Raw genomic sequence first — 14,628 nt, 5'->3', positions numbered from 1 at the left:
CGCAATTAGACATTTTTCAGTTTTATTGAAAAAGTACAAGTTATATAATGATGAATAAAATCAAACCAGGCCGGCCGGTGACCCTTTGTTTTTATTTCATTTTTCATATAGTATTTGTATATATATCTTAAATATAAATTTTGGACAAAGTCTATTAGATGGAAAAAAATCAGCAAAACTGCAGCAACACCCCTTACGGCTTCATAAATTCATTATAACAACAGAGTATGGCAAATGTCCTAGTGTCAAGTTTGACATAATTAAAACATTGTGGGCAGTGCTGTATGTGGAGCAGAACAGATGCCATTAGGTGTTGGTAAACTACAAAAAGCTAGATTGCTTTGTAGAAATGATTTGTTTTATTGTCATAAAAAATCCTGTCTTGAGCATAGCTTATATCTTAAATACGAAGACTCACTGGATTCCGGGAAAAGATAAATAATTGTTTTTCGGTCAAATAGAGTTAGGTGCATCTTGTAGTACAAATATTTGTTTACTCGTAAAAAAAAGTTGGGTGCAAACGCCCCAACGCAACCCCCATGGCTACGGATATGAAGTACTTTTGTGTACACATCTCAATGTTTAAAACCTGTAATGAACTTAACGCAACATCACCTTATTTCGTTTATTTGTGTTACAGCGAACGGTGTCTTAGTATGCACTTAAACAATCGATAACTTGGTCAAAACATTTTATATCAGGTCTTATATTCATCTTCCTTATAAGATAAAATGACAATGTGTTTTTAAGGTAAAGTTAACCCTTTTACATAACACTTTTTACATTAACTTCTGGATCTGTGTAGGTATTGTGTAAACAAATTGCTGTTCACGATATGAGTGCATTATTAACCGTCCGTCATTTTCATATATTTTAAGATATGCTTGCACGATTGAACTGTTCTGCATGGGAACTTTGTTATTGTTAATGTAAATGCTTAGGTGAGCAATCTGAAGCGTTCGTTTTTTAAATGATGTACTCATGGTATTCATACGTGCATAAGATTTTATACATATATATAAATTATAAAGAGTATAAATATTGCAGATTTAAAGGATTAGTTTCGATTTTTTTTATTAAAGATGTTCCGAAAATAAAATAATTATAATAATCAAATAATAATAATAATAAAAAATAATAATAAAATACTACTACTACTACTACTACTACTACTACTACTACTACTACTACTACTACTACTACTACTACTACTGCTACTGCTACTACTGCTACTGCTACTGCTACTACTACTACCATTACTACTACCACCACCACTACTACTACTACTACTACTACTACTACTACTACTACTACTACTACTACTACTACTACTACTACGACTACTACGACTACTACTACTACTACTACTACGACTACGACTACTACGACTACGACTACTACGAGGACTACTACTACTACTAGAACGACTAGGACTACGACTACTACTACGACTACTACTACTACGACGACGACTACGACTACGACTACTACTACTACTACTACTACGACTACTACTACTACTACGACTACTACGAGGACGACTACTACTACTACTACTACTACTACTACTACTACTACTACGACTACTACTACTACGACTACGACGACGACTACGACTAGACTACGACGACTACTACTACTACTAGACTACGACTACGACGACGACTACTACGACTACTACTACGACTACTACTACGACTACTAAGACTACTACGCTACTACTACTACTACTACTACACTACGACTACTACTACTACAAACAACGACTATAATACTATACAATCTAATACGACTCCTTACTATACTACTACTTCTAATACTACTACTACTACTTATAATACACTACTTACAATAATACTATTAATAATAATACGACTGATACTAATAAACTACTATAATATCTTCTACTACTACTACTACTAATTACTACTCAACTACTACTACTTCTTACTACTATACTACTTCTACTTACTACTACAACAAAACTACTACACTACTTACTACTACACTACTATATACTACTTACTACACTACTACTATACACTACTACTACTACTACTACTACTATCCTTAATATTTGCTTAATTATGATTGTTTCCACTATCACTTTTTGTCACAATGGGAACAAATGATATTTTTGCAAACCAAAACTACTGATGTTTAAATGCACTAGATGTTCATATATTTCTCTGCATAATCCATCAAAGAATAATACCTCATTCTTGGATATACACGTACCATACCGTTCAGTATTTTTACTAATAATAGGTTTGCAAATAATTGAAAATAATTATGAATATTTTTACCGAAAGCTCCAAAATTGTACATTGATCACAGAGTACGATGATTTGCAGAACATCATTTTTTTCTGGTAATTAGCATTTGATAGACGATAGTAAGACTTTTCAATTTGCACCCTAAATTCTGAAACGTTTATGAATTCGTTATCTTTACAACATTAAAACTGTGCCAATTTCTCGCACTTTAGCAGTGACATATATTATTATAAACTTTAGATAATTGAAATCCACAAATGAACGAAACACTTCTTTAAGAAAACGCAACAATTTAACATATTTGGTACTTATTGACATCATCAATTATCCATAAACTGAAACACAGCAAAAAACGCGCATGCACTCAGTAGGAGTTGTTGTTTTCTTACTTTTATCTCTTCATTAAGAATCGCGTAAAGCCTAGTTATTTATACATAGTAACCAAACTAATGCAAATGTAACTCACCAGACACTTCTCACATTCATCTGAAATAAAGAAGTTCTTTTTTATCCTGTGTCTGTGTGTACTTTTTTAATAAATTATTTCAGAAAATAACAGCATAACCTCTGAAAATGCCGAAAGATAACAAAGACGATCTATGTTTGGAAGACGTTCGAACAGATGGAAGTTACTGTAACATGCTAGTTGAACTTGTGTTTGACATTCTATCTGAGCGACTTTGGACATCACCATTTACAAATTACCACGTCTTTGGTATTTTTTTCTGATATTTTTACCGTCTGTCTGTTCACTTTTAATGGATATTCTCTAAAATATATTAGAATAACCTGGTGTAACCGTATAAAATCTAACTTAACTACACATAGTAAATGTGTATCACCAATTGTTAAATTAGCAGTTATGCATAAAGAAATACACAAATTGAAATGTCCGACATATTGAATGTGTACTAATATTTGTAGTTACATATACACTAAAGTTAATATTATTTAAATAGCTGTATTATGATATATTATACTTATGTGTTTTAATCATTGACGATCAATTTCATAATTTTAATAAATTGATTTTAGAAAATATGTTATCACTCGCTTCTATCTTGTCAGGACAAAGTGTCATGATGCCGATGGAAGACAGATCTACAACTCAACAATATCGATTGATTGATACTACCTGTACAGGTGAACATATTACTTCTGAAAAGCAAACTATCCGCACGATTGATGCTACCTGTACAGGTGAACATGTTACTTCTGAAAAGCAAACTATCCGCACGATTGATGCTACCTGTACAGGTGAACATATTTCTGCTGATCAGCAAACTGTCCGCTCGATTGATACTATCTGCACAGGTGAACACATGACCGCTGATCAGCCAACTGTCCGCACGAATGACAGTACAACGAGCAACGAAGGTATGCCTACGAACATCAATAATAGAAGTAAATATTACTGTTTTGTTTATGAAAAATTATTCATCATGATATCGCTTACATTCAGGTATAAAATATTTTGTGTGATTTATGCTGTGGTGCAAGATATGAGGAAAACCCCCGATTTTCCGGTATGTTGGCCATCTAGCAAATACTAACTCCTGAGATAGAATGCGAGGATGGGTCACGTGTGTTTAGAAGCGCGTGTATCAAACACAGCGCTAGCCATAAAGCTAAACAATCATTTCTGCTTAAAATAATATCATTCATGACAAAAGAATGTCGAAGTACGTGTGAGTTTTTATAACGCTCAATTGTTTTATATGCGAACCCTCCGTCAACCTAAAGAAAAACACAACTGTTCTGCTCATCATTTTGTTCTTGCGTGTACTAGTTTCACTCTTTATGCTACCTTAAAGGGGCCTTTTCACGTTTGGTAAATTGACAAAATTGAACAAGTTTTTTTCAGATTCGCAAATTTTCGTTTTCGTTATGATATTTTTTAGGAAACTGTAATACTGTACATAGACCATGCTCTAAAATAGCCATTATATGCATCTTTTGACGATTTAAAAACCTGAAAATTATAAAGCGTTGCAACGCGCAATAATTGAATAATTTGGAGAGTTCTGTTGTTTTCGGTAAATTTTGTGAAACTACGAGGATTGCTTATAGTATGTATAAAATACATTTCACATTGTACGAGGAAGGATGGCGGAGTGGTCTAAACAGTAGGCTTATTACTCCAGGACAGTGGTTCGAGCCCTGCTGAGTGTTACTTTTTTTTTCTTTTTTAAATTTAATTCTTGATTTTTTACTGAAGCATTTTATATCCAATGTTTGCATTTATCAATAGAAAGAATTTAATGACAGACTTCAAAACATGCCAAAATCTGTGAAAAGGCCCCTTCTATTGAATGATATCGTGATATCAAACAAAGTTTGTTCGGCAATGTAGCAAATAAGAATTTCAACAAACAATGCAATAACATTAGTATCGACTAAGTTGTAAGATAATTGTTAAAATAGCTTAACGATATAATAATTTACAGACACATCGTTAACAATTGAGCGACTCGAATCCAGGGTTGAAGAAGACGCACAACCATCCTATCAAGACTATTCGGATATAAATGGGCCAGACAGCAACGATAATTGTGTGACAATTTATAATAGACGTATTAATCACGAATTGAATAAGGCTGTAGATAAGGCTGTAGATTGTATTGATCAGAGAGCAGAAGGTGCGCTTTTATCAATTTCTCGGGAAGGAAGGGAAGTTCTTAAAAACAAACAAAGTAGTGTCATTTTAAAAGACTCAGATAAAGGTACGTATAAATATGACATTATTTTATTGTTGCAACCATAATAACGTCAATTATTGCTGACTTTTATTCAGCTTTTTCCACTCAGTTCGTTTCAATTTCGTAAAAATATGGCATACACTACTTGAAAGGACTGAAATATATCTTGATTAATTATATATCGATACATGATTTTCGGTGAACTACATAATACAGAGAAACTATATTATTAACAGTATACTTACCGGTGTTCATGTTTTTGTAAGTTAATAAATGTTTATCCCTTTAAAAGGACATTTTCACATTTTGATGATTTGACAAAAAAAAAAGATATGCACAGTTTTGTTGTAGTAATGTTTTTTTAGCAAAGAAACGGTAATATTGAACATTTACCATGCCCTAAAATATCCATAAATGCATCTTTTGATGATTTAAAAACCTAAAAATTATACAGCGTTACAAACGCTAAATGACTGTTTAATTTGGAAAGATCCGTTGTTATTGTTATATTTTGTGACAGTACGAGGATTGCTTATATAAAGTATAAAATGCCCGCAGTACATGTCAGCACGGATGGTCAAGTAGTTTAAGCGTTAGACTCTAACTCTAAGGGTCAGTGGTTAAAGCCCAGGAGCGAATTACTTTTTTTCTTTCTTGAATTGTATTTTTTATACTTGAAATCTTAAGTTTCGATGTTTGATCATAAATCAAATACATGTAATTAAAATGATATTACCAAAGAAATGGAAAGTAATCAAACTGTTATTAACTCGACTAAATCAGGCTATTTTAAGGTAATATAAAGTTGATCTTGTCCCGTTGCTATCGTTGCCTGTTTATTAATTGCGTCACAATTTGTCTACTCCAATCCTTATCTAATGTTTGTCATGTAACAAATGTAAAACAAAACTAATTCAAATGAAAGTCAACATTTTTTACATAGTGACCCCAAATAAGTAACCGCTTTACATAAAGAATATGCTAAGCTAAGTGCATTTTAGAAATAAAAAAGGTAACGTATCTAAGACAGAATTAGACGCAAATCAAAGTTCTCTGGGAGGGTTTCAAAAATAATTTAACGTCTATATTTAGATTGAGTGTAACAAGCCTTCGCGCAAGTTCCTTTTCTAAGTCTCCAATCTCCCAACATAACTGTGACTTGTTTGATAGGGTCTATGATTTCCCTTTGAACATGTCAAGAAAAGAATTACAACGAGTGATTTTTCTGAAAACATGCCTTCCAGAAAATGACGATGATGTTCTTTTAGAAAGTATAGAATTGAACATAATTAGTGTTCCTTAATATAAAAAATGGATACATAAGTACGTTAATAATATTGCACTTTCGCATCGAATCTTGTGATCCCATCGTTATCTTGCAACCTGACATCGTTTTTCGCGTTGTCGACCTTTTGATTACAAATGTAACTTGTTTCCACGTGCACATGATCAAATAAGATAAAGCGAAAATGAGAAGATTTGAGAACTCGAAATCGCAATTCCAGATCGAAGAATTTGCATCGCGATCTCGCATCGTAATCTCGTGTCTCGTGTGGTTCTTACGGAACTCCGTACTGCTAACATGTATTGATATTGCGCTATTTCTTATTTCAGCCAAAAAGGACTTTCTTGTAATTCATTCAGAAATTGATGAGCGACAAGCGTGGCTGTTTATGAAAAACATAAAAGAAACAGGTAATAAAAACAACATTATGCCACCTGTGACGGGTGAATTGCTTTGTCATATTCCTGGTGGAGAAGGTACTTTGGGCAGCGTAGGTGCATGGTATGACAAATATAGGTGTATCCTTGTATTTGTAACAAACGAATTTCAGACTGATTATTACAAAAAGTATCATAGCGAATCTGTGATCGTATGGGGTCTAGACGTTGGAGGAGACAAACTCTATAGAGTGGTGCCGGTGTGGGTGGATCCCTCGAGGAAAACATGCACGATACCGTTCCTAAAACCAATCGGAGGAGGGATCCCCTACCCTAGGAAAATGACAAGTTCTTCCGAAGAACATGTGCTGACAACCCTTCAGTACTTTCGGGATAAATTTCCGTAAATACGGTATAGTGAATAATGTGTTACGTGTTTAAAAGAAATTAGACACGTTGTATAATGCTCTTTTCAAAGACCTGTCAACAAGTCAATATACATTTTGAACAGACTGAAAATTCAAAATTACATACAATCGGAACCTCAATAGCGTAGACTAGATCTGAAAACGAAGATGCGAGTTAATAAGGATTTTCAACGGATTATTGCAATCCACGTTAGGAAAAAGTCTGAAGGTCGTGTACCAAGCGTTGTAAAAGCCCAGTCGATGTTAAAACAAGAAAGCACGTCAATAGCGAACTGGACGAAAACACTATTGTAGAACACATGCAAATCTTTAACAAAACGCCATTTTCATGCATGGGCACTAGTAAAACAGATGCACTTTATGTATAGCAGGCCAAAGTTCTTCAAAATGACGTTGCTATACTAACGGTTTGGTATCGTTCGATGGACACAATATATGAGATGTCGCTCAAATCGTTCATCGTCAAAACTACGTTCTTATTAGGTATGTTAAGACACTTCTGCAACCTTGGAGTCTGGACTGCGTTTCCTTTGTATCTATGGCGTCCTCAGAGCTGAGCTATCCTACTGCGTCCTAGCCAAGGCGACGCAACACATAGCTTCGTTTGCACGCCGCCTAAATCCGCATCAAACTTCACAGCTTCTTAGAAGATCCTGACTCGCGGAAATAGCTCAGTACGAATGCATGGTCGATGTAACGCGAATATTTAACTTTTAACCACAACGGGTGTTTTTTCTTGAGATGGTTAATAAGTAAATAAATAGTTCATTTATAGTCTCGATTATACTGACCATATTGGTACTTGGAGCTTGGAACTTTGACGTGTGCATTATGTGCACAAGTTTGTAATGTAAAACTAGTTCATTATCGTGCTTACCATGCAAGTGCGATGTTTGTCCTAAGTCAAGTCTGTAAATTAACAGTTTGTATTGTTGTTGTTTCTTCTAAAGTATTGTGTGATTATTTTAAAGATTATGCAGATTTGGTCTCGTCAATATTGAAGTTTTCCAAACTTATATGGTTTAGTTTGTTCAGTTTTACGTAGTTTTGCGTAATATACATGTATAAGCGTGAGTTTTAGGGATTCAATAAAATCATTTGTCGATGTATTTGTGTCCTTTTTCAACTCTTTTGCAACACTCAAACCAGCATTAATTATTGCAATTCAATATGGTTTACATTGAACATATAAATCAGAAGTAACAGTATATCTTTGTTCAAACCGGAACAAAACCAAGCACTTCCTTTGATGCTATTTCGAACGCAGGTTTCCAAGTACATAATTCTTCATAAAACCCCAGCAGTTTGCATAAAGGGAAGGGCAAGGAGCCTATTTTCAAACGGTTGATATTTCGTGAAACTTGTTGTTTTCAGAAAAAAAAATCAAAAATAAACTTCAAAATCAACCTCAAAATTACCAGAGTGTAGGGCATTTGCAAGTACTCTAACAATGTGATTTATGCTCATAATGGAGCACTAGAATCATGTAAAACATTAATATCAACGCAATCTTAAATGAAGTATGAATAACCGTTGACACTATATACAGTCAAAAGATGTAAACCAAACTGATGCTGCGGGAGTATTTTACTTTCCAGAAACTTTTTTCAACTGATCCTTTCTACGCTGCTCAAATCGGCCTCGTTAATAGGAGTTTTTACGTAACAAGTGTTAAACCCGATCTACATGATCTGAACAGATAAACTCAGATTATTAAAATGTCAGGAGCCATATGTCATCGAGGTAAGCAAAATCCATTCGCTGTTTATATGCAAACGCTAGCATATTTATTTTGAATTCAAGTTCATTCTTTATTCTTCAGTTTTAGTCGGTTGGGTTGATGAATGCGTGCCTTTTCACAAACTATCGATTTTGTCCTCTTTTTTAGCTCACCTGAGCACAAAGTGCTCATGGTGAGCTTTTGTGATCGCCTTTTGTCCGTCGTCCGTCGTCAACAATTTGCCTTGTGAACACTCTAGAGGCCACATTTATTGTCCGCTCTTCATGAAACTTGGTCAGAACATTTGTCCCAATATTGCCTCGACCGAGTTCGAAACTGGGTCATGCTGGGTCAAAAACTAGGTTACTAGGTAAAAAACAAGAAAAACCTTGTGAACACTGTAGAAGTCACATTTGGTGCCAAATCTTCATGTTACTTTGTCAAAATGTTTGTTTGTTTGTTTAAATGATATGTTTGTTGAGTTCAAAAATGGTTCCGGTCCGTTGAAAAACATGACCGCCAGGGGGCGGGGCAGTATTCCTTATATGGCTAAAGAGAAACCTTGTGAACACTCTAGAAGTCACAATTTTGCCAAATCATCATGAAACTTGGTCAAAACATTGGTTTCATTGATATCTCGGACGAGTTCTAAAATGGTCCAGATCGGTGAAAAAACATGGCCGCCAGGGGCGGGGCAGTTTTCTCCATATGTATATACATGTAGTGAAAACATGTAAAGACTCTAGAAGTCACAGTTTTGTTCCAATCTACATGAAATTTGGTCAGAACATTTGTTTCCTGGATATGACGGTTGAGTTCAAAAATGGTTCGGAGCGGTAAAAAAAAACATGGCCGCCAGGGGCGGGACAGTTTTCTCTCATATATATATACATGTAGAGAAAACATGTAAAGACTCTAGAAGTCACAGTTTTGGTCCAATCTACATGAAATTTGGTCAGAACATTTGTTTCCTGGATACGACAGTTGAGTTCAAAAATGGTTCGGATCGGTAAAAAAAACATGGCCGCCAGGGGGGGGGGGGGTCTTTTTCCTTATATTTATATAGTAAAAAAGCTTGTGAACACTCCAGAAGTCACATTTTGTGACTAATCACCATGAAACTTGGTCAAAACATTGATTATGTTGATACCACGGACAAGTTTGAAAATGGTCGTGATCAGTGGAAAAAACATGGCCGCCAGGGGCTGGGGCAGTTTTCTCTATATGTATATAGTGAAAACATGTGAACCGTCTAGAAGACACATTGTTTTGCCCAATCTTTATGAAATTGGGTCAGAATATTTGTTTCCTGGATATGTCGATTGAGTTCGAAAATGGTTCGGATCGGTAAAAAAAACATGGCCGCCAAGGGGGGGGTCTTTTTCCTTATATTTATATAGTAAAAAAAGCTTGCGAACACTAGAAGTCACATTTTTTTTGTCCAATCATCATGAAACTTGGTCAAAACATTGCTTTATGGATATCTTGGTTGAGTTTGAAAATAGTCGTGATCAGTGAAAAAACATTGCCGCCAGGGGGTGGGGCAGTTTGCTCTATATGTATATAGTGAAAACATGTGAACAGTGTAGAAGACACATTTTCGCCAAATCTTCATGACATTTGCTGGTCAGAAATTGGGTCAGAATATTTGTTTCCTGGATATGTCGATTGAGTTGAAAATGGTTCGGATCGGTAAAAAAACATGGCCGCCAGGGGGGTCTTTTTCCTTATTTTTATATAGTAAAAAAACTTGCGAACACTAGAAGTCACATTTTTTTGTCCAATCATCATGAAACTTGGTCAAAACATTGCTTTATGGATATATAGATTGAGTTTAAAAATAGTCGTGATCAGTGAAAAAACATGGCCGCCAGGGGGTGGGGCAGTTTGCTCTATATGTATATAGTGAAAACATGTGAACAGTCTAGAAGACACATTTTTGCCCAATCTTCATGACATTTGTTGGTCAGAACAGTTTTTTCCTGTATACGACGGTTGAGTTCAAAAATGGTTTTGATCCATCTTGTAACATGACCGCCTTGTGAACACTCTAAAAGTCACATGTTTTTGCCAATCATCATAAAACAACTGGTTAAAACATTGGTTTTATTGATATGTCGGATGAGTCTGAAAACGGTCGTGATCAGTGGAAAAACATGGCCGCCAGGGTATGGGGCAGTTTTCTCTACATGTATGTTAGAAGCATTTTCCTTATATATATATATTTAAAAAAATAGGTATAAAAAACATGGCCGCCAGGGTGGGTGGTGTAATTGTTTATATGCCTATTGTGAATACTTTGGAACACCTTATTTTAAAGTCAGTCTTGTCATACCAATAATTTGAAATATTTGCTGAAGAGTTTTAATCTCTGTATCTTTCCATCTTAGTCACTCAGGTGAGCGACCCAGGGCCCTTTTGGGCCTCTTGTTTAAATATTCTAAAAATAAACGAACGGTAGAGGTAAAAGATCGAAAAACAAAACAAAACGGATGCATGACTACTATTAAGATTATTTTGTCATTAATATGATGATTGATCAGTTACAATGGAGAGCGTAATACATGTACAACGCTTGTAAACGAATATTTTAATTTATTTAAAGCTGGTTTCGAATGAAGTTGACAAGGATGTGGCGGATTGGCGATGGCGTAAAACGGTGGAGGCCTGTCAAAAATTTAGTCTGGAAAAACAAGTTTAAAATAAATTTTGAATCTAGCACGTTTGCATGAAAACCCATCTAGGGCTAGACAGCTCAATGTTAGGATTGAGCAATCGTAACAGCACAAATCTTACGTTTTTAATATTCTAAAGTTACCAATTGAGTTGCAAGTGAGATCTTAACCAATTTGCTACTAAATATGCAAGAGCATTTACACTTTAGAAACATTATCATGAAAGACATTCTTTCTTACATCAATCAGCCAATTATTATCAAGATAAAATTGTTACGGTTAAAATCTAAATTTATACAAATTCATGCTGATACATACTTGTTTATTTTAACCTTGTTTGTTGTTATTAAATATACAACGAAAAAAATACATTTAGACTTCAAATACACACCTCATTTGCGTTATTGAACCCTCAGTGGTTATAAAATGACTGTACTGCTCAACCATACTCTAAGTGACTTATTTAAAGTTTGCCAAAATGAAAAAAATCAACACATTGTCATAGATTTTAATTGCACTCATTTGCAATTCTAATTTGGCCAAATGAATGTGATCGACACAGCATTTAAATTACCATCCAAAATCAAAAGGCCTGCGTGGTGTGGCCCTAGCGCATTTGCTTTAGGGTGCGAACCTCAGGGCTGGGACATTGTTTGTACTTCATGCTTATTGTGCTCTTACATTTCGTATTATTACATATTATACATATTAATCTCATTTGAATGTGCGACGTTACATAGGATTGGCAATTAGTTTTGACATTGACTCGGGTAGCTAGATACACACAACCCATAAGGCAAGGTCAACGGCAAATATTCATGTGAAGATCACAAATTGGATTAATTATTTATAATTCAGCCATGACTTCATTATGCATCGAGGGATTCTGTAATAACTTTCTACAATTGTTCTCCTTTATCTGTCAAGTGTCGCAGGTTAGACTTATGCCTCAACAGTTAAGGTCAAGGTAACACTCTGAGGTCAAATATTACAAATTGTGATTTTGTTAGGATTCAATCATGCATGTAGATCGGGTCATTTTTGCTCGTTATTATGAAGTGAGATACATGCAAGACCCATGTCCGAATGGCCAAGATCAAGGTCACACAAATTACGTTGCACATCTACTGTTGATACAGTGGTTATTTCCATATTTTCCTTAAAAGTATATTTTATAAGCGTTTTTTGGGGGGATTAAATTAAAACTTGGGGGGGGGGGGAGGGGAGGGGCGATTATATACACGGATAGCTGAGTGAGGCATAACAGTGGTCCTTACAAATAATCTGTTAATAATCACACTTGTTGTTTAGCATCCTTTGTTACTTCAGAAAAGCTCCTTGAGTTCGTTTCGAATGATTCAATGCAATGCTTTATTGATATTAGAACAGCTTTTAAAGCCTTTATAATCAGTTAAACGTTTATGTATGTTTTACAACACCAGTTAATCAAATTGTCCTTTGTGTTAAATCATAAGCATCGCAGTAGTTGTTATGTTTAACCCATTTAAGCCTAGTGGACTCTCCCATCCTTCTAAATCGGATCAATTTATTTTCAAAATTATGGATGTCTATTATATTTTTTTCTATATTTAGAATATTTCTTACAGAAATTCCTTTAAGCAAACAGCGCAGGCCCAGATGAGACGCCGCATCATGCGGCGTCTCATCTGGGTCTACGCTGTTTGCCAAGGCATTTTTCTAGACGCTATAGGCATAAATGGGTTAATTTCATTGGTACTAAAGTTCTTTTTTGTAAAGTGCTATGCTAAAAAAAAATATTATGAGACAGAATCTTCATAACTTAAACGTATTTGGTTCATTTGTCATATATCGTACTTCACCTTTATTTTAAATCATATCATTTTTGTCATTAATGTAGATTTGTTGTTTGTTAGTGTGTTTTTTTATGTTTTATAGTTGTATGCGTTTTCTTTGATGTTATTTCGGAAAGACTTATTCAGTAAACAATACCTTGTAATGTGTATGAATTACATTTGTATATGAAATTTCGTATCAAGCTGTATATAATTAAACAGTTTAAAGACGCAAGGTTCCGTAGGTATGGGATCTTTAATTGACTACTATATTGATAATCATTTGCAAACAAAACGATTCCATAGGTTGAAAGATTGATATCAGATCACGGAATGATGGTCAATTTTCAGTGTTGTTCATTGAGGAGAATAACATATATTCTTAAACCTGGTTTATCTACATATTAAAGGTCAAAGGCGAATTTCATCTTAAATATAGACTGGTTTTCCATTTGTTCTAAAATAGTTTTCATTACTATCTTTATATGGTTCTTCCATATGTTTAAAATAAGCGTTATAAACTATGTTTAGATAAGTCCAGGTAAACATTCACAATGGAGAATGTTAATCTACATGTGAGAATGTCGTTATTTTTTTTTAATTTAAGTCAAGCTTCAGTGTTGAATAATTGATTTTTTGTTCAATCAAATACTCAAAGAAATTGAAACTGATTAAAAAATAGGAACGTATGTGATTTTTTATCTTTCGCAAAATGCGCACTAACTAAAGATCTTGTTGTAAATACGCATAATCCAGTTCATCTTGTTTTAGTACAAATCATGTCTATGTTTTCGTGATATCCAGTATATAATTGCAAAAGTGCTCATATATAAAACGTTAAATTCTATTAATACACGAACAATATTTTTGATTATCAGCATATAATTAGTCTATTGCATTGGTTAATGTACAATTAAAAATTACATACACAAGTGTATACTGGTATAATACAAATAATTACAATAAAAGGAAATAAAGCAAAGAAGAAATTATTATTGTGCTCCGCATTGAAGAGTCTTTTCGGACAGATATTTTTATTTTTCTATAAGTAGGAAGGTTTTTTATATTGAATGTCCGGTCAATGAATGTTTTTATTTTATTTTTGTATTATTTTTTAAATAATTTTGTAAATGCCATACCCTTGTTTTTTTCGCTCAAATTTGGGTCCGGTAGGGGGACCCATTCCCAATGAAAAAAGCTTATATTTGTTTCCCAAATGGGACCTCAACGTTCCCAATTGAAGGTCTCTAAACAAGATTTTTTTAACAATTGTAAACATGTCAATTATCTCAAAATTCAGCTCTTAAAGTTGAAACTTAGAAAATATAATATTGAAATAACTTTTATTATCAAT

The 14,628-nt window shown here is 34.2% G+C and overlaps 1 protein-coding gene across 3 annotated transcripts; it reads left to right on the top strand.

Annotated features, from left to right (window-relative positions):
- The first annotated feature begins 2,196 nt into the window (after nucleotides 1–2,196).
- Nucleotides 2,197–8,172, top strand: LOC127863727 (uncharacterized). Of its 3 annotated transcripts, none has more exons than XM_052403366.1 (5): nucleotides 2,197–2,991; nucleotides 3,345–3,419; nucleotides 3,477–3,653; nucleotides 4,724–4,999; nucleotides 6,590–8,172. In XM_052403366.1, exons 1-5 carry the CDS (start codon nucleotides 2,850–2,852, stop codon nucleotides 7,042–7,044), a joined length of 1,125 nt encoding a protein of 374 aa, XP_052259326.1. In that variant the 5' UTR covers nucleotides 2,197–2,849; the 3' UTR covers nucleotides 7,045–8,172. The 3 variants fall into 3 exon arrangements, with proteins under 3 accessions (XP_052259326.1, XP_052259325.1, XP_052259324.1); XM_052403365.1 differs by having other exon boundaries at nucleotides 2,199–2,991; nucleotides 3,345–3,476; nucleotides 3,534–3,653; XM_052403364.1 differs by having other exon boundaries at nucleotides 2,206–2,991; nucleotides 3,345–3,653.
- The last annotated feature ends 6,456 nt before the right edge of the window (nucleotides 8,173–14,628 follow it).

Source organism: Dreissena polymorpha, unplaced genomic scaffold (assembly GCF_020536995.1).
Source record: "Dreissena polymorpha isolate Duluth1 unplaced genomic scaffold, UMN_Dpol_1.0 chrUn030, whole genome shotgun sequence".
NCBI classification, from domain to species: domain Eukaryota; kingdom Metazoa; phylum Mollusca; class Bivalvia; order Myida; family Dreissenidae; genus Dreissena; species Dreissena polymorpha.
This window is presented reverse-complemented; position numbering and strand designations above follow the sequence as displayed.

Bases quoted from the DNA above. Each gene is read 5' to 3' on its own strand.
- LOC127863727 (XM_052403364.1), top strand. From the start codon at position 2,850: ATGCCGAAAGATAACAAAGACGATCTATGTTTGGAAGACGTTCGAACA. The intron at 2,992-3,344 runs GTATTTTTTTCT...CTATCTTGTCAG, and splicing joins TACAAATTACCACGTCTTTG to GACAAAGTGTCATGATGCCG. The intron at 5,000-6,589 runs GTACGTATAAAT...TTCTTATTTCAG, and splicing joins TTTAAAAGACTCAGATAAAG to CCAAAAAGGACTTTCTTGTA.